Here is a 19904-nt window from a genome sequence, read left to right as displayed (position 1 = left end):
TCCCCTGTCTGAAGGATGGTTGGCTTGATCTCAGGGGGCCCTCTGTCTCCAGGCCCAGCACCTGCTATCGGGGTATGGGGCCAACTCATTATTGAGGGGTTGTACCAGGAAGATTTGACCAGTGCCAGAGGTTATATAGTGACTCTGTGCCTCTCCATGGCCCACTCGGCCCTTTGACTACTGTGAACAAAAGCCGACCTCTTCTGGGGTCCCTCAGCCACTGTGTGAGGTAGGGGGGAATATGATATTACATCTATTTTATTTTTATGAACTGTTGTTATTAATATTGCAGTTCTGGGTTGGAACCCAGGGCCTTGTCCATGCTAGGAAGGACTCTACCACTGAGCTACATCCCTACCATTTTCACTTAGAGAGTTTCACTAAGTTGCTGAGTCTAGCCTTGAATTTGTGATCCTCCTACCTCAGCCTCCTGAGTAGGTGGGATTACAAGTATTCACCACTGTACCCAGCCATGCTATGCCCATTTTACAGATGAGGAAACTAAGGCGCAGAGAATCCATTCTGAGCTCAGGGTTTGCTCCTTGATTTAACACTCAGCCCTGGAACATATTTGCCTCCTCTCCCAAGGCCTGTGTCATGCAAGGTTCTGGAGAGTTGTGAATAAGCCACCACTCTGACCTGGGGAGCTGCCAGTCAAAAGAAGAATGGCCTAACAGAGTCAACTCTTATTTCTGAGCTGCTTCTCCCTTGGGACACAGTTCTAGTGCTGAGAGAGAGCAGGGAACCAAAGCTGACTGGAGTTCGCATCCCAGTGTTGTTTTTCCCTGCGTGATGCTGGGTAAGTCACTTACCCTCTCTGAGCCTCAGATTCCTCAATCCTAGAATGGGTTTAATCATTTGTCTGGGTGGGGGTTCCATGAAATGGCGTTGGCAGCAGGTTAACAAGTACTAGGAGCTGCCTCAGTGCTGGCCCTGGGCTGTGACATGCATTGACTCCTGTTGCAGTTATTGGTATTAAAATTACATGCAAATGGGGAACTGATGAACCTCGGAGGAGGAGGAGGCGATGTGCGAGCAGGGGCTTGAAGTCTGACTGGGATTTGGGACCTGGGAATGAGGGAGGGGTGTCCTCGCCAGCGCCAGGAAAGCAGGGAGCAGGAACACCCAGCCGCTGTAGGTAGGAAACTAGGACATGGCCATGGCCCTGGGAGGAGAGGGAAAGGGGCCCCACTCAGGTCCTGGATCTCGGGTTCAATTCGGTGAACCCTGTTTGCAGCCCCCTGGGCCCTGCCATGAGTGAGTGAGCATGGTCCTTGGGCCTTCAGGTCCTGCAGGATCCTTTAAGAAGCGCATCTTGTGGTCTTCTAGATGTTTCCACGACCTTGGAGTCTAGGTCAGCTGGCCGACCGTGGCCGCGTCCCTGGCCTTACACTGTGCTTCCTCACGGGCACTTCTCGGTCAGTCCTGGGCTCTGTCAGGGCCCACGCCAGGCTGTGCGGTCCACACAGTTCTGGCCACTTGTAAGCATGGGGTCTCTGGCCAGCATGGCCCCTCACCTGCCGTGGCCCAGCGGAGCTGCTCAGCTGCCCAGGCCTTCCTTTCCTGACTGCCCTTTGCTGGACTTTTTTTCCCAGGGGTTGAGCCCAGGCGTGCTTCACCACGGAGGCACATCCCCAGATCTTTTTATTTTTGAGACAGAGTCTTGCTAAGTTGCTTAGGGCCTCACTAAGTTGCCAAGGCTGGCCTCGAACTTGTAATCCTCCCGCCTCGGCCTCTGGAGCCCTGGGATTACAGGCACGGGTGGCATGACCTCTGGACACGCGAAGTCCCCAGCATGCAGTAGCTGCCCGCACACGTGCACACATGACCCATGACTGTCCTTACCCGGCCTGGCTGTGCTGTGGCTGCTGTGTTTGGGGAAGAGGGTTTTTATCATGAAAAGCTGGTGTCGGGGAAGGGGCGACCCAGCAGAGGGTCCCTTCAGGACAGCTGAGGCTGCAGTCACCTTCCCAGGGGAGGACAGTGCTGTGCTGCTCCCTCACCCCAGGACTGGCCAAGGCCCTGGGCTGGGCTAGCCTCCTTCCTGGGGTAAGCGTCTCGGGCACCTCGGGAGCCTTTGGCTCAGGGGGGCTGGCTCCCTTTGGGGTGGCTCTGGCTCAGGGTTGCTGTCCCTGCTCAGGTCCTGGGTTCCCTTCTGCTGAGGCCCTGTTGCAGGTGCAATGTGTGCTGCCTGCCGGGGTCACACAGGAACAGGCCTCACCCAGCAGCAGGCCCCGGGGCTCTAGAGTAGGTGGAGGACACCTGCCCATCTTGGGGTCTTTCTGGGCGAGGGGCTGGTGCAGGTAGAGCTGGGAGTGAGCTCCACAGACCCGAGAGCAGCCTGTGCAAGGCCCCAGACCCTCAGGCCCTGGGCCAGACTAGATTAGCTTTTATCCCAAAGGCAGTGGGAGCCATGGAAGGTTCCAGGTGGTCAGGCTTCCTCCCGTCTGCTGCCGTGTGTGGGAAGAACCAGGGACCAGGATGAGGCCTGAGATAGGAGTGGCCGGCGGGGGGCGCAGGCTGGGCTGAGCTGTGCCAGCCTTTTGACTGGGCCCTGGTCAGTGAGGAGGCAGGGCTCACCTTGGTGGCCTCGCACTGGGGAGCAGAGGGTGGCTAGGGCGGGAACCCAGCAGGTCTTGCTCCTTGGGGGCCCAGAAGTGGGGTCCAAGGACCTGCCATTGCTGGACAGGTGTTGGGTGCCCTTCCTCCAGGGCAGCTTACAGACTGGCCTGCTGCAGTCCCTCACCCTTCCTGGCGTTGTCCCCTTCTGAACAAAGTGCACTGGCTGGGGGCCTTGGCTCCCCTGCCCACCTGGCTGGCTGGGCTCTGCAGGGCCCTGGCTGCTAGCTCAGGCCCTCATGGGCCCCTGCCTGCCCCGTCTCCTGCTGGCTGATGGAGCCTGTCATTACCCCTCCTCCCGGCTTCCCACCTGATTACAGGTCCCTAGTAGGGCTCTGTGTCAGCCTTTCTGAGAGAGGCCACCCACAGGGCCAGAGCTGTGGGGAGGTTTTGTGTCCTGGGCTGGCAGTCTGGTGGTGGGTGGGAGGTGGATTTGCCCGAACTTTGGTTCCATGATAGATTCCGACTGCTCTGGGTTGAGTGTTGCTGGGGAAGTCACTTAGCCTCTCTGAGCCTTAGCGTGCTCCTCCGTGAAGTGGAAGAATTGTGCAGCGGGCACCATGGGGTTGCTGTCAGCTGATAGAGTCGGTGGTCAGGTGGAAGGGCCTGGGCGTGGCGTGGGGGCCTGGCCTGCCAGCCCAGCTCTGTCACAGTGTGCTCTGAGACCCTGGGAGAGTGTCACCACCTCTCTAGACTTGAGGTTCCCTTGCTGTCCCAGGCAGATGATGGCAACGGTGGTCCTGTTTTGTTTTTGGTCCTACAGAGGTTGAACCCAGGGGCGCCCTACCCCCTGAGCCACATCCCCGGCCCTTTTTATTTTTTAATTTTCAGACAGGGTCTCACTAAGTTGCCCAGGCTGGCTGAAACTTGTGATCCTCCTGCTTCAGCCTCCTGAGTTGCTGGATCACAGGTGTTCACCACACCTGGCTCAGGGTGGTCCTTTGGACAACTTCGTGACATCTGATGTGATGACAAACTGAGCTCCTGCCCCCACTCCACCTCTGCTGCCCCCTGGGCGTGGGGTGGGTGGGGTCAGTGCCCCTGGCTGCCTCCCCGACCTCCCCACCCTGGACCTGCTCCAGGAACCAGGCAGGCAGGTTCTGAGCCTGCCACACCCTCCAGGCTACTGTCACCTGCCTGGTTTCAGTCCACAAACCTCTCAGCTCTGAAACCCTGAAACTGGGGCTGGGCCTTATGGGTGAGGTGTGTCCCTGAGCCCACTGGAGGGACTGGGTGACTTCAGGGATGGGCCTGGCCCGGTGCACTGAGCTAGGGCCAAACCAGGGCTGGGGCTGATGGGAAGCCCGTGGTTGACATGAGGCTGGATGTGATTGGGCTGGAGATGGTCTTCCTTGTCCCTATGCCCAGCCATCAGGGTGGAGTGGGGACTCAGGCTTTGGCTCTGGGGCTGGGAGCTGGGTTCAGATTTGGCTTCTGCTGTGGCTCAGTAGGAGACTGGAGGGCTCCCTGGTCTCTGGGCCTCGGTCTCCTTGTCGGAAACACTCCTGGTCCCACTCCTGCCTGCCCCAGGGTCGGGTTGGATTTGGGGGATGATGATCCAGGTGGGACAAGCTGTGCCATGCACTGGCCCGGGGAAGCCACGAGAGGACAGAGCAGGCCCTCCTTTACCTAGTGTCCTAGACCCTTGGGGACATAGCTATCTAGGGACGCTCCCCAGGGACTCTGCACTCCTCCCCAGACTCAGCTCAGCAAGCCTCTTCTGTATGAGCCTCATTTTTCCCATCTGCACAGTGGGCCTAGCACCCTGTCCCCAGCTCCCTGTCCCTAGCTCCCCAGGCTCTAGGGAACTTCAGGCCGCCCGGGGGCCTCCCCAGTTCCTGCTCAGTCCCCGCTATCACCACAGGAAGTAGCATGATCCTTAACATTGTCAGATTGGAGAACCAGAGATGAGTGTTCTTCCGGGCGCTTGGCTGCTGGGCGTGGGGCTGAGCCAGGTTGGGGGTGGCTCAGCCTCGGTTTCAGGGGCCTCTCCCTGGGCTGGAGGACCTGGGATCAGAGACACTTTCTAGGAGCCCCCATGCTGTGCCTCCTCCTAGTCAGGCATCATCTTCTCAGAACCCTGGCAGGCAGGTCCTGCTACCTCCAGTTTGCAGAGGGGGACACTGGCTCAGAGGGGGGGAAGTGCTTTGACAGAGGCCACACAGCTGGTAGGTGACAGTTGGGACTCCAACCAGAGCCTGCATGCCCCTGTGGAGATGGTGCCCCATCACCCCCCGTCCCGCAGCCCTTCTGTCCAGCATGAGGTGGCTGCGGTTAGCCCTGGTCAGACTGAGTCACCAGCCACTCCGAGGAGGTGCTGAGGCCAGCATCGTGGTCAGCTCCTGAGGCCAGGGCAGCGCTGATTAGATTGTTGTTAAGATTTTAGGTCAGCTGAGGCGACAGAGACCCACCCACCCGTTTTAGAGTTAGGACCTGGAGGCCCGAGAGGACCCAGTGGGTGGGCAGATTCCCTGCTGTTCTGGCAAGATGGGAGCAAGTGGAGGTTGAAGGCCTGCGTTTCTGCTCCGGCTCTGTGCCTGCCCCGGTGTGACCTTGGGAAAGTGACCTCGTTTCTCTGAGCCTCAGTTTCCCCACCTATGAAATGGGGATAATAATGCCTGCTTTGCCTCTCCTTGGGACTGGACAAGGACCCAGCAAGAAGAGAAGATGAAGCCCTACCTTGGAAATTGTAGCAATGCCACATGAGGGGACACTGGGGTGGGGAGGCTTCGTGGGAGGGGGGATCTGGGAAGGCACTGAGCCAAGGTTTGAAACCCACTTCTGCCCCCTTCTGAGTGGTGTAAAATGTAAAATGGAGCGGGGAACAGTGGTGTGCACCTGTGATCCCAGTGGCTTGGGAGCTGAGGCAGGAGGACCACAAGTTCAAAACCAGCCTCAGCTACAGTGAGACACTAAGCAACCCAGCAAGACCCTGTCTCTAAATAAAATACAAATAGAGCTGGGGATGTGGCTCAGTGGTCAAGTGCCCCTGGGTTCAATCCCCAGTACCAAAAAAAAAAAAAAAAAAAACAAAAACAGTAGAATGGAGATAATAATACTGTGAGTGTTGAGTGGGGTCGGTCCTCAGTGGGTAGGCAGGCACCGTGAGCCCTGGGAGTTCTGGGGCCAGTTAGTAGGGCTGGCTGGAGAGGGGCCCTCAGGGTTACCCTCCACAGCACCAGAGGGTTGTCCTTGGAGAGATGGGTCCAGTCATGGTATGGTCCACGGAGCACCCGGTGTGCACCAACCCGCTGGAAGATTCTACTCCTGGCTGCAAACCAAGCCCTGTGAGAGGGTGCGGGTGCGGGTGCGGGTGCTTTGCCCTGTCCCTGTGTCCCGGGAAGTGTCTTTTTCAGAGCTGTCTACCCAGCCCTCAACCCCGTTAGCTGTGACATCGAGACTGGAGACAGAAGTTCAGACGGGCAGTGGTGTCCTGAGGTTGGTGGCACTCAGCTCTGCTCCCAGAGTTCACCAGCTGTCCTTTCAGGCTAACAAGGGACCCAGGACCAGAGGCAGGTGGAGCAACCCACACAGGTGCAGTGCGGTTGTGTTGACTGACAATATGAAATGCCCACTCCATGAGCTGGAGACCCCCCAAGCCCAGGTGGACGCTCCGTGAAGCAGGGTTTTCACTGACCTGTGCTCTGATGGGGGCCACTGGAAGAATCTGTGTGTTGGGGCAGAGAATGGGTGGGCCCTGCCCAGAGTACCTCCTTGCCCTGAGTGGGCAAGCTTCCCTGCTAATGCTGGGGGTGTTGCTGGCGAGGGACTCAGAGAGGCACGGTTAATGGCTCTGGGCACTGGCAGAGGTTAAGCATAGTCAGGGGACCTGGGTTCCTGGGGGTGGGGGAGGGGACACACACACACACACACACACACACACGTGCGAGGCCCTGCCTACTTCTCCACCCCACCTCTGCTGTGGGCGCTCCCTTGGTCTGATCTCTTGACTTTTGAAGACCCGCCGCCCATCATTGTCATTATTTGTCTTGGTTCTTTTAGGAAAAAAAAATCTTTTTTTTTTTTTCTTAAACAATAAAAGTTACCCCTGCTAATAAAGACAGTCTCTAACCACTGTTACTGTGAGCTAAGCGCTATTAGGATTGGCGGTAGCGTTCAGGATTTGGGGCGGCCCCGGGCAGAGACCAGTCGCCGGCCGTCTGCATTCTGCAGAGCAGAGGGAATGGGTTCTGGGATGCCCATTTCACAGATGAGGAACTTGAGGCTCTGAGAGAGCTGAGAGTTGCAGGGCTGGCATCTGGCCTTCACCAGGAGGCTAGAGGAAGGCTCTGCCCACCGCGCCCGTCCCCCAACCCCACCGCCCAACCCCACCGCGGCTTCTCATGCAGCAGCACCTGGGCTGAGTCATGGCGGAGGGAGGATGAGCGCATTTGGCAGGAGGGCGGGTGGGGCTGGCGCACAAGCAGGCTGCCCCACCCCAGCACCTCTGTAGCACCGCGTCATTGTGTCATGTCCTTTAGCGGTGGCCTCCCAGGTCCTGGCCAGGACCATGAGGTGGGCCCTACTCTGCAGGGGAGCCACGGCTTCTTTCCTCGCTCCCTCTGGGGTGGGGATGCGCTGTGGGGCCCTATGGGCAATGGCTGGACCAGGACCCGAGGGTCAGCCGAGTGGCTGGAGCTGCAGTTGCCTCCATCTGCTGTGTGACCTCTGGATGTCAAGCCCCTCAAGGTGGTGAGCCTTGGTCTCTGAAGCCCTGTCCGGTGTCTTCCCAAGTCCCTGCTGTGTGGGGTCTCCTCTGGGAGGGAACAGGAAGAGCTGGTGAGCAGGGGTGGAGGAGAGAAGGTGCCCCAGGTTCCTGGACTGTCTCACCCATGGTCACCCACATGGGGACAGACGGTGGGATGTTCTGCTGGCAGCTGCCTGGAGATGGCTGCTGCAGGGTGGCAAGACAGGGAGAAGTGGGTCCTGAGCAGTGCTCACAGGGCGGGCCGACGAGGACCCCCAAGGTGAGGGGGCTGGATGGGTCTCGGTGGAGAGCTGGGCAGGCAGGGGACGTGGTCCGGCTCGGCCTCCCTGATGCCCCAGGGCTACGGTGCCCACCCGGGTCCTCTCCCTGAGTGCTGCTGGCCTTGTGGGTTCCGGTGGCCCCCAGAGCACCCCTACGTTTCGTCTCGTGTTTCTGTGGCTCTCCCTTTGTACCAGGCACGTGGCAGTTCCTTCCCAGCCAGCTGAGGACATCTCTCAAGAATGTGCTCAGGGCTGCCTGTGCCAAGAAGCCAGCCCGTGGCCCTGTTCTCCGCCATCTTCCCTCCCAGCTGCCCCTGGGCTGCCAGGCTTATGCGGAGCATACCAAGTTCCCAGGCACAGCTGGGCCTCCGCCCTCTCTGCCTGGAACCCCTGGCGGATGCTGCCACCGCCCTCACCTGGCACTTCTAGCCCTCACCCTTCCCCGGCCGGCGCCCCCCACCCCACCCAGGGGCCCCGAGTTCCAGGAGTGCTGGGTGTGGGGAACCCCACTGTCCCACTTGTTTGGCTCTGGAATTTCAGGTTGTGGGTTTATCTGAATTTGGATCCGGCGCTACCCAGCGCCTGAGTTTGGGGAGCAAGAAACGCCTGTGGTGGCAGCTGGGGGTGGGGTCATGGCTGCTGCATTTCCTTTGGGGTACGGCCCATCGCTCCGCCTCCCGCTCTGCCCGGGCCTCTGCCTCTCCCACGCCGCCCGCTCTGGACCTGGCCCTCATCTCCCGGGCGCCCAGCCTGGTGGATTGAGAATGGATTTCGCCCTTGGCCCTCCCGCCCTGCCTGGCCCCTCTGCCAGGTGCTTTTATGCCTGTTGGCAGTACCAGCCCGACCCAGTGACCCAAAGCTCAGCCTCCACTCGGCCTCGGGCTCCCTCCCCGTGGGCGCTGGCCACAGCATCTTCCCGGTTCTCACTTCCTCCTGGCTCCTGGGCGTCCTCTCTGCCCTGCGGCCCTGCCTGACCCGGGCCTTGGACGCCCCTCGATGAGCGGGCCTGCTCCTGGCGCACTTGCCCGCGTGTCCCTCCACTGTCCAGGCCTTCTGAACGGAGCTGCTCCCCCTTGGACCCTGCAGCCCGCGGCTGGGAGCCGTCGTGGGCTGGGCAGACCTGAACCGGTCCTCTCCAGCTTCCTCCTGGCCTGAGGTTGAGGCCAGATTCCAGACATCCAGGAATTGAAGTCCTGTCTGGGGGTGGATGCCCCAGGGCCAGGCTGGGCCTCCCAGGGCCATGGCCAAGGGCCCTTGAGATCCACAGGCCCAAGGTTTCTGGGGGTCAGCAGAGCCCAGGCGGAGACCACTGGGTCCAGGAGCCTCCTCACCTCTTAATGGGGACAGTGATGGTGCTGGCTCCCCAGGGTCCTCATTTTCCTTTGGGATCATGTGTCTAGAACCGGCTTGTCCCCAGGGTTGACACTCAGGGGCAGCTGCAGGGGATGGTGACCGTGAGGGTCCATGCTGGTCTCTTCACCACCTCGATTCATTTTCTCCCGCCCCTCCCCCGCTTCATCTTCTTCCAGAACAATTCCGTGGCCTCCGAGAGAGTTCTGATTGTTTATGGTTTTTAAAAAATAGGCATCAAAGCAAGTTCCTCATTTGTTCCCCCCACCCCGCCTCCTCCCAGCAACGGGGTGCGCAGGCAGGCGGGGTCCGGGAGGGGTGGCGGGCTGAGCTGCTCCATGCTGGGGAGAGCTGCGGGCCGAGGCGTCCTTCAGAAAGCCAGAGACCCTGAGCCCTCCTTCCTCCCTGGCCTCAGCCCCTGATGGGTCCCCAGACTCCTCTGTAAAGAGGTTACGGGGCCTTCCTCACAGCCTGGGGATTAAGTGAAGTGCTGACCTAGCCTGGTGTCCTGGCCCTCGGAGACTGGCCTCATGACAGGCAGGGTCCTGCCAGCTCCTTCTCCTTTGAGAAAGGAGCAGGTCTTTGGAGCATGGAATCCAAGTCCATCAGAGGTAACAGGGCCTGTCCGTCCCCGAGCCCAGCGCTCCCGGTGTGGAGGGGAAATTGAGGCCTGGGAGGGAAGCTGCGTGGAAGGCCGGACTCGGGCCGCGGCTTCTCGGGGCCAGGAACCCTCCCCTGCAGCCTGCCTGGGCCTCAGTCTCCCGCATCTGGAGGGAGGACGCCCCGCTGGGCCGAGAGCAGGGCTGCTGAGAGCCAGGCCCACGGTGGAGGTCCCAGGACCCACCCTCTGCCTGAACTGCTTCAGCAGAAGAGAGAAGCAAATGGCCAGCAAAGGCAGAAAGACCGCTACGGGGAAGATTGTTTTAGGTTTATTTTCTGTTTTTAAAGGAATCATGATTATAAAATAACTCAAATGCTGTTAAAATGACAACCTCCCACCTCCTGCACCCAGAGTGATCCTTCCCCCCACGAGTTCTCGGGACTGAACCTAGGGAAGCTGTATCACTGAGCTACACCCCCATCCCTTTTTATTTTTTGAGACAGGGTCTCACTAAATTGCTGAGGCTGGCCTCACACTTGAGATCCTCCTGCCTGGACTCCTTTTTAACGAGACACCATTCAACGTGTGATTCTGTGACTTGCCTTCTCTTCTAGGCAGCCTGTGCCGCCTTCCCCGTCCCCCGTCCGTGGTCTCCATGTAGATCTCCGCCTCTTGGTCCTGTGTGGACGCTCTGCTTGCTGCACAACCTCTGGCTTCTGCCTTGCCTCGGTGCAGGTGCCTCTGGACTGCCCCGCAGGCGTAAGCGAGGGATGCAGCACCCTCCACATTGCGCACACGGCCGCCGGCAGCTCTCCAGCTTCTGGGCTTCCCTGCTGGTCTGACGGGACCTTGTGGTTTTGCTTGGTTGGCATTTGGTCTCTGGTGAAGCCGGGCGTCTTCAGGGGCCTGTGCGTTGCAGTTTTCCGAGTGGCCGCTCCCCATATTCCGTTCCAGAAGGTTCTCCCTTCCCCCAGGCGGCCACCTTGCACAGCCAGCACGCGGCAGGCCGGGATGCCCTGCAGAAGGAGCGAGGCCTGCACGAGCTTGGGGCTGGGTGCCCACAGCAGCTCATGCCGTGTTTGTTCCTCTCCTTCAGAGAAAACCGGGAGGATCCTGACGGAGTTCCTGCGTTTCTATGAGGACCAGTATGGCGTGGCGCTCTTCAACAGCATGCGCCACGAGATCGAGGGCACTGGGCTGCCGCAGGCACAGCTGCTCTGGCGCAAGGTGAGAGGCGCGGAGGGGGCCTGTTGTCCTGACGGCGTCTCAGGGCCCCTGGTTCCCCAGGGACTCCCGCTGCCCACGCCCTTCATGGTGGGAGCTGGGCCCGAGTCTTGATAGCAGATCCAAAGCCAGCTGCCCTCGAGGAGCCTCCGTTTACCGCTCTATCCGGGGGATGAGACACCTCTTCCCAGGGCAGCTGTGGCTGCAGCAGGGAAGGTGCTCGGGAGAGTTGGCTGGTGCCATCATTGTCACCTGCCTCGTGACTGTACCCATCAGCAGCAGGATTACATTTTCCCAGGAAATATCTGTCAGATTAGAAGGTGCCCGGCTCCATCCTGGGGGTCAGTGTGGGTTGGCGGAGGCACCCAAAGCCTCTGGGGAATGGACTCTGGCCGCCCTGGTGAGGGGCTAGAGGCAGGAATGGGGAAGGGATTCAGGATGTGGGTCGGGATCTGGGTTCCCGGCTGGAAGCTGCTGACACTTGGGAGAGAAGCCAGCTGTCACTCCCTTGGGGATGGTGTAGGGATCCCTCTGTTAACCCAGGAAGTCCTATTTGGTGGCATTGCATGTCCCAGGGATGGGATCAGTCCCTTTCAGTGACCTCTACTCTTTGCCCCCTGGTTGGCCAGGCTGGTGGCACAGGGAGGGTGACGAGCAGGAAGTGGCATGGCTCTGTAGTAACTACTTAACCTCTGGTTGATGCTGCAGGGCAACCACTGGCTTCCTTCTGGGAAATTGGATTGGCTAAGCTGATGCCATGGAAGTGAGGTGCCCACCAGGTCAGCCAGGTGGCTCCTGAGCCCTCAGTGCTCAGGATGACTCCCCAGGATGGGAGGTAGGCTCAGAGCCTGCTTCAGACTCCTGGCACAGGCCCTTTCTGCTCATGCCCAGTGGGCAGTGGGCAGAAAGGGCAGGACTGTGTTGGGGTCCCCCAGAGCATCATGTGCCTTGCTTTTGGACCCAGAAAAGGCTGTCTCTTCTTCCCCTTGTGTCATGGCAACTTCAGGACCCCATGACAGCAGGGAGCAGAGGTGTCCAGATGTGGCCTGGCTTGGGTGTCTGGCAGGTGGCACCTGTGTGGCAGGAAAGGAGTCCAGCCTAGGTGAGCAGGGCCAGAGCTGCTCCCCCTTCTAGAATGAAAGGTCCCAGGCAGCCCAGGTTCTAGTAATGCAAGAAAAGTGGGGGCCATCCTCGGTGAGGCCTATCCTGCCTTTCACATCCACAGGGGTGCTCACCGCAGGGAAACAGTGACTGAGGCCAGCCCCGAGTGGGGAGTGCATTTTGTCAGGCACCAACCCATCACAATGCAAAGTCCTGATCACAGTAAGAGATACTGTTCTTTTTTGTTTTGTTTTTGTGGTGCTGGGATTGAACCCCTGGCCTCAGGCAAGCACTCTACCTCCAGTCCAGAAAAAATAGTATTGATAATCAGAATAATAATAGTGATTGTTTTTATTAGAAACAATCAGTGATGATTAAAAATAAAATGAAGGGCTGGGGCTGGGGCTCAGTGGCAGAGCGCTTGCCTAGATTGCATGGGGCACTGGGTTGGATCCTCAGCACCACATAAAAATAAATAAATAAATAAATAAAATAAAGGTATTGCATCCATCTACAACTTAAATTTAAAAGAAAATGAGAATAGTGGTAATAATTAAAGCAGCAATAAGATAAAATGAAGACAGTGGTTATTCTGTGCTGGACACAGTTCATTCAGTCCCCCCACAGGGCTCTGAGGGGATATGTGTCCAGCTTCTCCAATGGGTGACCGGGCAGGGCGGGGATCCCTTGGCTCTCTGATGCTTTGCAGAGTCTTGCCTGGGTTGTTGTTTCCATCCCCCTTCCCACAGGCCTCCCCTCCAAACACAGCTTTGCCATTTGAAAGTCTTCAAAATAAAACCCACACCCGCAGCCAGGCAGCCATTGTGTGTGGCCCGGGCTCTGGGGTGGGCGTGGCAGTGGGGTGCCCAGTCTGACTACCTGGCCCAGCTGCCTCTGCACAGCTGGGACCACCCTGTCCTAGGTCTGGGGGCTCACAGACCAAAGAGGCCTGGCCAGGATGGGCAGGCAGGGGTCTTCCAGGGTGGTAGGACAACTCTGGCTGCTTTTTCTGGAAAAGACGGTGGGAGGGCTGGTTCCAGTGGTCTAAATATAGACGGCTGTGCTGCAGCTCTGACTCGCGCCAGCCCACGGGGCTGGGGGGTGGCAGGGGGGCAGTTTTTTTATTTTTTTTCCTGTAAATATTTTCAGCCAGGGTAGGAAGCGTGGCGGCTCCTATTGTTGGAGCACAATGGCCTTCCTTTCCAGGAGTGTCGTTCCAGTGGAGCTGGGGAGAAGGAGCACGCAGGGCCCGGGGCGGGGGCAGGAGGCAGGGCCTGCACTTCCGCTGCAGGGGCTTCGATGGTTGTTTTTCTTATAGAGGGAACTGCGTGTGTCACGGAACAAGCAGAATTTACTGAGAAACAGCACTAGACCACCCTGAGTCCCCCTTGTTCCATCATGGCTTCTTGGCTCTTTTCTAGAAGCTTCCTGGTACTTGTCTGTTCAGGAAGTGGGTGCTTGGATGGCCATAGCTTCAGCTTGGGTTCCCGCCCCTGGTCCAAGGACCCTCTTCAGAGAGCCAAGGTCCCACCCCCAAGTCAGTCCATGGATCTGGGAGACCATCACATGGACCCTGACTCCTCCTGATAGTGGCTGCCAGGTGCCACTGTCCTCATGTTACAGATGAGGAAAGGGAGGCTTTGTAGGAGGTCTGGGCAGTCTGCAGGCCACACAGGTCACTGGCCAAACATTAAGCATGTGCAGCCTGGTGCTGTGGCCCATGCCTGTAATCGCAGTGACTCAGGAGGCAGGAGGATAGAAAGTTCGAGACCAGCAACTTAGTGAGACCCTCTCTCAAAAAAAAAGTGAGAGTGGCTGGAGATGTAGCTCAGTAGTAGACCACCCCTGGGTTCAATCCCCAGCCCCAAGAGCACACACCGAACACACCCAGACTGAGATCCCCTCTATTCCTACCCACATTCAGGGGGGCTGTGTGGTCAGCTTCAGAACTGGGGAGGCTCTCTGGATACACCTTGTTCAAGGTTTTGTAGTTCTGAGGGGAACCGAGGCCCAGAGTCTGCAGAAACTTGCTTGGACACTGGGGCCTTTGAGGTTCTCGTTTGTAGACATATCCCCTCCAGCTGGTGTGACTGCCCTGCGCCAAGGTGGCAGTGGTGGGTGGCTGGGGCAGGCAGCCTGCTTCTCAGACCCAGTCCCTGTTGGCTGTGTCTGCCCTGGGTCCGAGTCCCTGTGCCACTACTGCCCTGCCTGGCCCCCAGAAGAGCCCCTTCACTTCCCTGAGCCTTGCTCTTCTGCCAAGTGGGTGAGACGCAGGTCCCTCAAGAGGCCTGGGTGAGGCTGGGTGGGAGCAGAGGGTACCCTCAAGGCATGAGAGCCTAGGAGACCCCATTCCCTTGCAGGCCGAGGGTCTCACTTCCTGCCCCTTCCTGCCTACAGGTGCCACTGGAGGAGCGCATCATCTTCTCGGGGAACCTCTTCCAGTACCAGGAGGACAACAAGAAGTGGCGGAACCGCTTCAGCCTTGTGCCCCACAACTATGGGCTGGTGCTGTATGAGAACAAAGTGGTGAGGGGCGGCCCCCAGGCCCCTGGCCCTCACCCCTGCCATCTTCCCACACTGTGGTCTAGGCCAAAGCAAGATCTTGGTGCCTTCCCCGCCTCTTCCAACCTCCTTCTCCCCTGGTTTACTCTCCCCCGCCTCCCCCCCCCCCCGTTACTGGGGATGGAACCCAGGAACTTGGACATGCTAGGCAAGTGCTCTACCACCGAGCTGCACCCCAGCCCCTTTTGCTCCCCTGGGTTCCTTCTCTGAGTGGCATTTCATTCTGTGTCTAGGTGCCCAGCTCATAAAGCTGTCAGGAGCCTCCTCCTCACATTCCTGATCCCTCCTTTGCCAAGGCCTGTGCCCGGCCCTCCACCCACCTTGGCTTCCCTCCTGGCTGGGTTCCTGCCTCCCCCTGGTTCCTTCCTCCATCCTTGCTCTTCAACAGCCCCTGGAAGCTGTTTTCCTTGCCCCCTGCCTGGCTGCCCTGTGGGCAAGGCACCCCTTCTCCTTCCATGACTCCCCGCCGTCCTGCTGTGCTAGGAAATGTCGGAGAGGAGTGGGAGCTGATCTTGCCTTATCTACTCTGGGTCCTCGGGGAAGCCCCAATGGGTTGAGCCATAGACCTGATTTCATCCACCAAATATTTCTCGCGAGTAGCCCAAGGGATTGGCTGGCTTTCCTGACTCGGGGCAGGTCCATTTTCAAGTAATGTAAACAGGAGCAGCCTCGAGTCCCAGGTTAGTGGTTCTCGAGCGTTGCCATGCATCGGAATCAACTTGGGGGCTTGTTTAAAAAGGTTACTAGGCCTATCCCCAGAGTTTGATTCAGGTCTGAGGTAGAGTCAAAAAACTGCCTTTCTAACAAGTTTTAGGGTGGTGTTGAAGATCTGGGACCAGGCTGCCAATCACTGCCATGAAGGCTCTGAGCTGCTCTCAGGAAGTGTTTTGAATAGTGCCACCTCGTGGCAGGGAGCAGCCCAGCAGCCCAGCTGTATGAGCTATTACATCAAAATTCCCCCCCTACTGGATGAGGAAAGCTGTGTCCTGACCCATTTCTCCTCCAAAAGAGACCTGTGTGGTGCTTAGAACCCAGGAAGTTGTGGGTGGAGGGAGACAGTTCATGGTAATGCTCAAAGATCCCAGGTTTTAGAGGCCGGTAGCCCTCGCTCATATCTGCCACTTCCTGCCTGTGGTAATTTGTGAGGAATCCACCTATTGGATTATGAGCATTTCTGTGAAATGAAGCGTGCACTGCCCCTGGGACACTGCCCAGTATGTAACAGACAGCTAGTGGAGCTGTTGGTAAGAGAAGAGGCAGTGGCAGTAGTAACGATAGTAGCTACCACCTCGACAAAGCTCACTGAGCCCTGGTCTAGGGGCCAGGCGCTTGCTCAACAATTTGTGTGGACTCTGTCACCCCATCCTCCTCCAGCTCTGAGGTAGGAGCCTGGCGCTAGGCTGTGGTTGCCATTCTAGCTGTCTCTAGTCACCAGGGTGGTCACACTCTTCTCATCCCTCTCTCCCCACTTCTGGTCTTACTTCTCCTCCTCCCTGCCTTGGAGCCAGAGTTGGAGATGGGATCTGGGCTTGGCCACACACCCTTAACACTCAGGGACCATATCTCTTGTTTTCTCCCCAGGCCTATGAGCGGCAGGTCCCACCCCGAGCCGTCATCAACAGTGCAGGCTACAAAATCCTCACCTCCGTGGACCAGTACCTAGAGCTTGTTGGCAACTCATTACCAGGTAAATAGGCCCCTCCAAACCCCAGCCACGCGGCCCTGCACAGACCTCAGGAGTTGGCCAGGGGAGGGGGTGGCCCTGAGACGCTTACTCCAGGCTCCACATTTTCAGAGAAGCCAGTTGGGCCTAGAGCTGCCCTCAGAGGCCAAGCACAGCGGAGCCTGCAAAGGAGAAGCCTGGTAGGCCTGAGAAGTGTTCCCGAGGCCACACTGGGGGATGGACCTGGACCACGGTGGGCCCTCACCTGAGTCCTGCCATGCCTGAGCCCTGTACTTCACAGCTGAGGAGTGGGGTCTTGCTCTCTGCCCTTCCCAAGGACCTCTTGAGTCCTTGAGAGTCTCCAGGGAGAAGAGGAGTGCAACCCTGCCTTGTAAACTGTCACATCAGTGCTGTTTGTGAGGGGCGCTGTGCCAGGAAGTCCACTTCCACTCACCCTGGGAGGCTTGCCTGAAGGCTCATGTGAACATCACCTGCTGTTCAGACCTTCCTGGGCACCAAGGGGCTGGGGGACACATTATGCCCCCAGCTGGGATTTGGGACTAGTGCCCCCATGGTGGTTGAGGCTTGGCTGGAGTCTAGTTCCTGGACACCAGGCCTGACACTGGCTGCTAGCTGGATCAGCACAGGTGGCTACCTCCCGACTCCAACCGTCAGCTCCCTCAACATCTATGAAATATGGTGCTGAGAGGACAGATCTTAGGGTGTGGCACCCTGAGCAGTGCTGTGTATACCAGGCCACAGAACTGTCATTGTCATATTAACCACAGGGGCGGGTCACAGCCCAGGGCCAGTGATCTCCTGGATCTCAAATATCCATGTGGATCAGAAGAGAAGAATTCCTTTTTATTTATTCTGTTCCCCGCCCTGCGGCCTCCCTCCCCTCTGGGACATTTAAACTACACCTTGGCCTCTGTAGCTGAAATTTGAAGGGAAATCCAAGAAGATAATGCTTGGCCTTGAACCTGAGGGCTCTGACCTGTTCACACAGAATTTAGAACCTTACCCAAGAGGGAGGCAGATACAGTTTACCTCCACTACCCTGATTCATTTAGCTGGGCTGTGGAGGACAGAAAGAGGGCTGCTGCCTCCCTACTGACCTGCTGTCCTGTGACCCAGGGAAACTGCAGAGGGCATCTGCTTAGCAGGTTCTGTCTCCACAGGCACCACTTCGAAATCGGGCAATGCCCCCATCCTCAAGTGTCCCACACAGTTCCCACTCATCCTCTGGCATCCTTATGCACGTCACTACTACTTCTGCATGATGACAGAAGCTGAGCAGGACAAGTGGCAGGCTGTGATGCAGGACTGTGTCCGGCACTGCAACAATGGTGAGATGGGCAGTGCTTGTTTATGTGCTGAGTGGCGACACCTGGTGGCTGAGTGTGGTGTGGCATCCCAGCTCTATGTGCCATCCCAATTTTCCTTCTGGGATTGTAAGAAAATGTTTTGATTATTGCTCTTCATCTTCCTTGATGAAAACACTTCTGTGTTGTTCCCTCATGTGGGGGACATGAAAAAAAATTAGGAGATTGTTCATACAGGTGTGATTGCTGAGTCCTCAAACCCTGGATCACAAAATCACATCCTGATTCTACCACTTTCTAGCAATATGACCTTAGGCGAATGACTTCCCTCTTGGATCCTCTATAAAATGGAAGTGATAATCCCTCATGTGTCTTAGGGGGTTTTTAGGGATTCACAGTGAGAGTCCACCCTGCTTGGTTAAGATTTTTCTTATTACATCATCTCCCTCCTGACCACCAACATGCAAGATGATCCGGGCACACCACTTCCTCCCTGTCTGTAAACTTGTGTGGGGACCCTTCCAGCTCATTTATTGACACTTGTGTCTACTCTGAGGATGCAGCAAGGGAGCGAGGCGTGTTGCCTGGTATCGTGTTCCTGCTGGCTGTCTGGAGGGGGAGACAGATGTTAAACAGATGAGCCACCAGGGTGATGAGTCAGCTGTGTTGGGTGCTGGAGGTGGGGGGAGCCACCAGGGAGCCTTGTGCATGGATTGGGGGAGGTGCTGGCCCTGAGACTTGGGGGGTGTCAATCAGGGCAGCCTCCATCGTGGCAATGATGGCTGAGACTGAATAGTCACAGGGTTGGAGGGGCAGCACGGAGGGAGACAGAGCAGGAGCTGAACAGAGGAGGAACTCCCAGGCCCTGAACTTGGGGGAACCTGAAGTGGACTGAAGTGGGCGCTCTGGGTTCAAGTCTGGAAGGGCCCTGTAGGGCTCTTGTGTGAGTGTGTGTGTGTGAGTGTGTGAGTGTGTGTTAGTACCGGGGATTGAATCGAGGGGCACTTTACTGAGTCCTAGTCCTTTATATCTTTTATTTTGAGACAGGGTCTCCCTAAGTTGCCCAGGCTGGCCTTGGGCAACTTGCCACCCTCCTGCTTCAGCCTCCTGAGTTGCTGGGATTATAGGCCTCTACCACTGCTCCTGGCTGGCCTTATAGGGCTCAAAGGAATTAAATCAAAATGTTCCCCAGTACCAAGAAAGTCTAGGATTGTCTCTCATGGTGGGGTGGGGGGTCAAGTGCCTCTATGGGAGGAACCCTGTCCTGGACCCTGAACTTCCCGGTGATCTTGCCCCAGGAAAGCAGAGGGAGAATGCTGCACTTCCCCTGCCCTGGGCACAGCTCTGTGCCCTGGAAGGGACTGTGTGGGCCCCTGGGTGGAACCCAGCACACCCGCCCCCTTCAGAACCGCCTCTGCCCGCCTGGATGCAGCCAGGCCAACTCCTGCCACCTGGGCTGGGCCCTGCCCTGCTGCCACAAAGGGCCTCCTGTTCCCAGGTCCCTGGGGCTGTGGCTCTGGCCCAGACTCTGGCTGCCTGGCCTGGGACAGCCTCCCCCTCCCCCAGCCCTGGGCCAGCGCTGTCCTCTCCAGGGCTTTTGGCTGACCTAGTCTGTTTGGGTGGGTGACCCCAGACCACGTGGTGGAAGGGGTAGGGACCCAACCTTGGGGGAGAGCCACCATTCAGTCCCCAGGTGTACAGTAGGGGTGATAAGGCTCAGAGGAGAGTGGGTGAGCTGGTTCTGGCAGCTCTTGGCCGGGAGCCTGGCAGGGAGCACTCAGCCGGAGGCCTGCAGAGCCCGGTGGGCCTGGCATGCCTTGGGCAAGAGGGGGGGCCAGGGAAGGAGGGGCAGCCTGACAAGGGTGGCCTGGCTGGGCTGGCCCCCTCACCCCAGGGCGAGAACTGCAGGCAGGTTCCAGACACGGTTCTCTGCTCCACCCTGAGGACTGTGAGAAAGTTCTCTGCTTCTTCCCTCTTGGAGGCAGGGCTGGAATTTGTGGAGTCTGGAACTGCTCCCTCCTGGGGCTGCCAGGAAGTGGGGGGTGGTGGGGAAGTAGGCCAAGCTGGGTGGCTGCCAGCTCGTCCTAGGGCCCCCCTCACATCCTGCATTCCTGGAGCAGCGGGGGTGGGGATGGGGGGTGGCAGGAGGCGCTGGGGCACTGGCTGTGGAGTCCTCTGTGAGCCCTGAGTGCAGAGGTCAGGCCTCTTCCTGTCTGAGGTCTCCCTCGTGCTCCTCCTGCTGCCCAGGGCTGAGGAATGCAGTTTCCCTTCTCCAGAGGCTTCTGGTTCCGCCCTTACCAGGGGGTAGTGGGCTCCAGCCTGTGCTGCCGTCCCGCTGCGTGCCTGAGGCAGTCTTGGTGTCTTCCCTCTGGGTGAGGACAGCTTCCCACTGGTCTTGAGGGTTAATGAGCTGGTGAGCTGGCGTCTCCGGGCCTGGTCTCTTACTTTCCCAGGGCTGCCATAACCAAATTGCCAAGACGGGGCTGGCATG

At 58.3% G+C, this 19904-nt stretch overlaps 1 protein-coding gene across 1 annotated transcript in view; it reads left to right on the top strand.

The window, feature by feature from the left end:
• Nucleotides 1-19904, top strand: part of Niban2 (niban apoptosis regulator 2) — a 48199-nt gene that overhangs the window by 20061 nt on the left and 8234 nt on the right. Inside the window, exons 2-5 of the mRNA XM_027943953.2 lie at nt 10635-10765; nt 14261-14389; nt 16007-16112; nt 17270-17437. Coding sequence (XP_027799754.1) covers nt 10635-10765; nt 14261-14389; nt 16007-16112; nt 17270-17437 — 534 coding nt within the window. The remainder of the gene's footprint in view (nt 1-10634; nt 10766-14260; nt 14390-16006; nt 16113-17269; nt 17438-19904) is intronic.

The sequence above is a fragment of the Marmota flaviventris genome, chromosome 13 (genome assembly GCF_047511675.1).
Source record: "Marmota flaviventris isolate mMarFla1 chromosome 13, mMarFla1.hap1, whole genome shotgun sequence".
Taxonomy (NCBI): Eukaryota; Metazoa; Chordata; class Mammalia; order Rodentia; family Sciuridae; genus Marmota; species Marmota flaviventris.
Note: the sequence above shows the minus strand (reverse complement) of the source record. Positions and strands in the feature narration are given on the sequence as shown.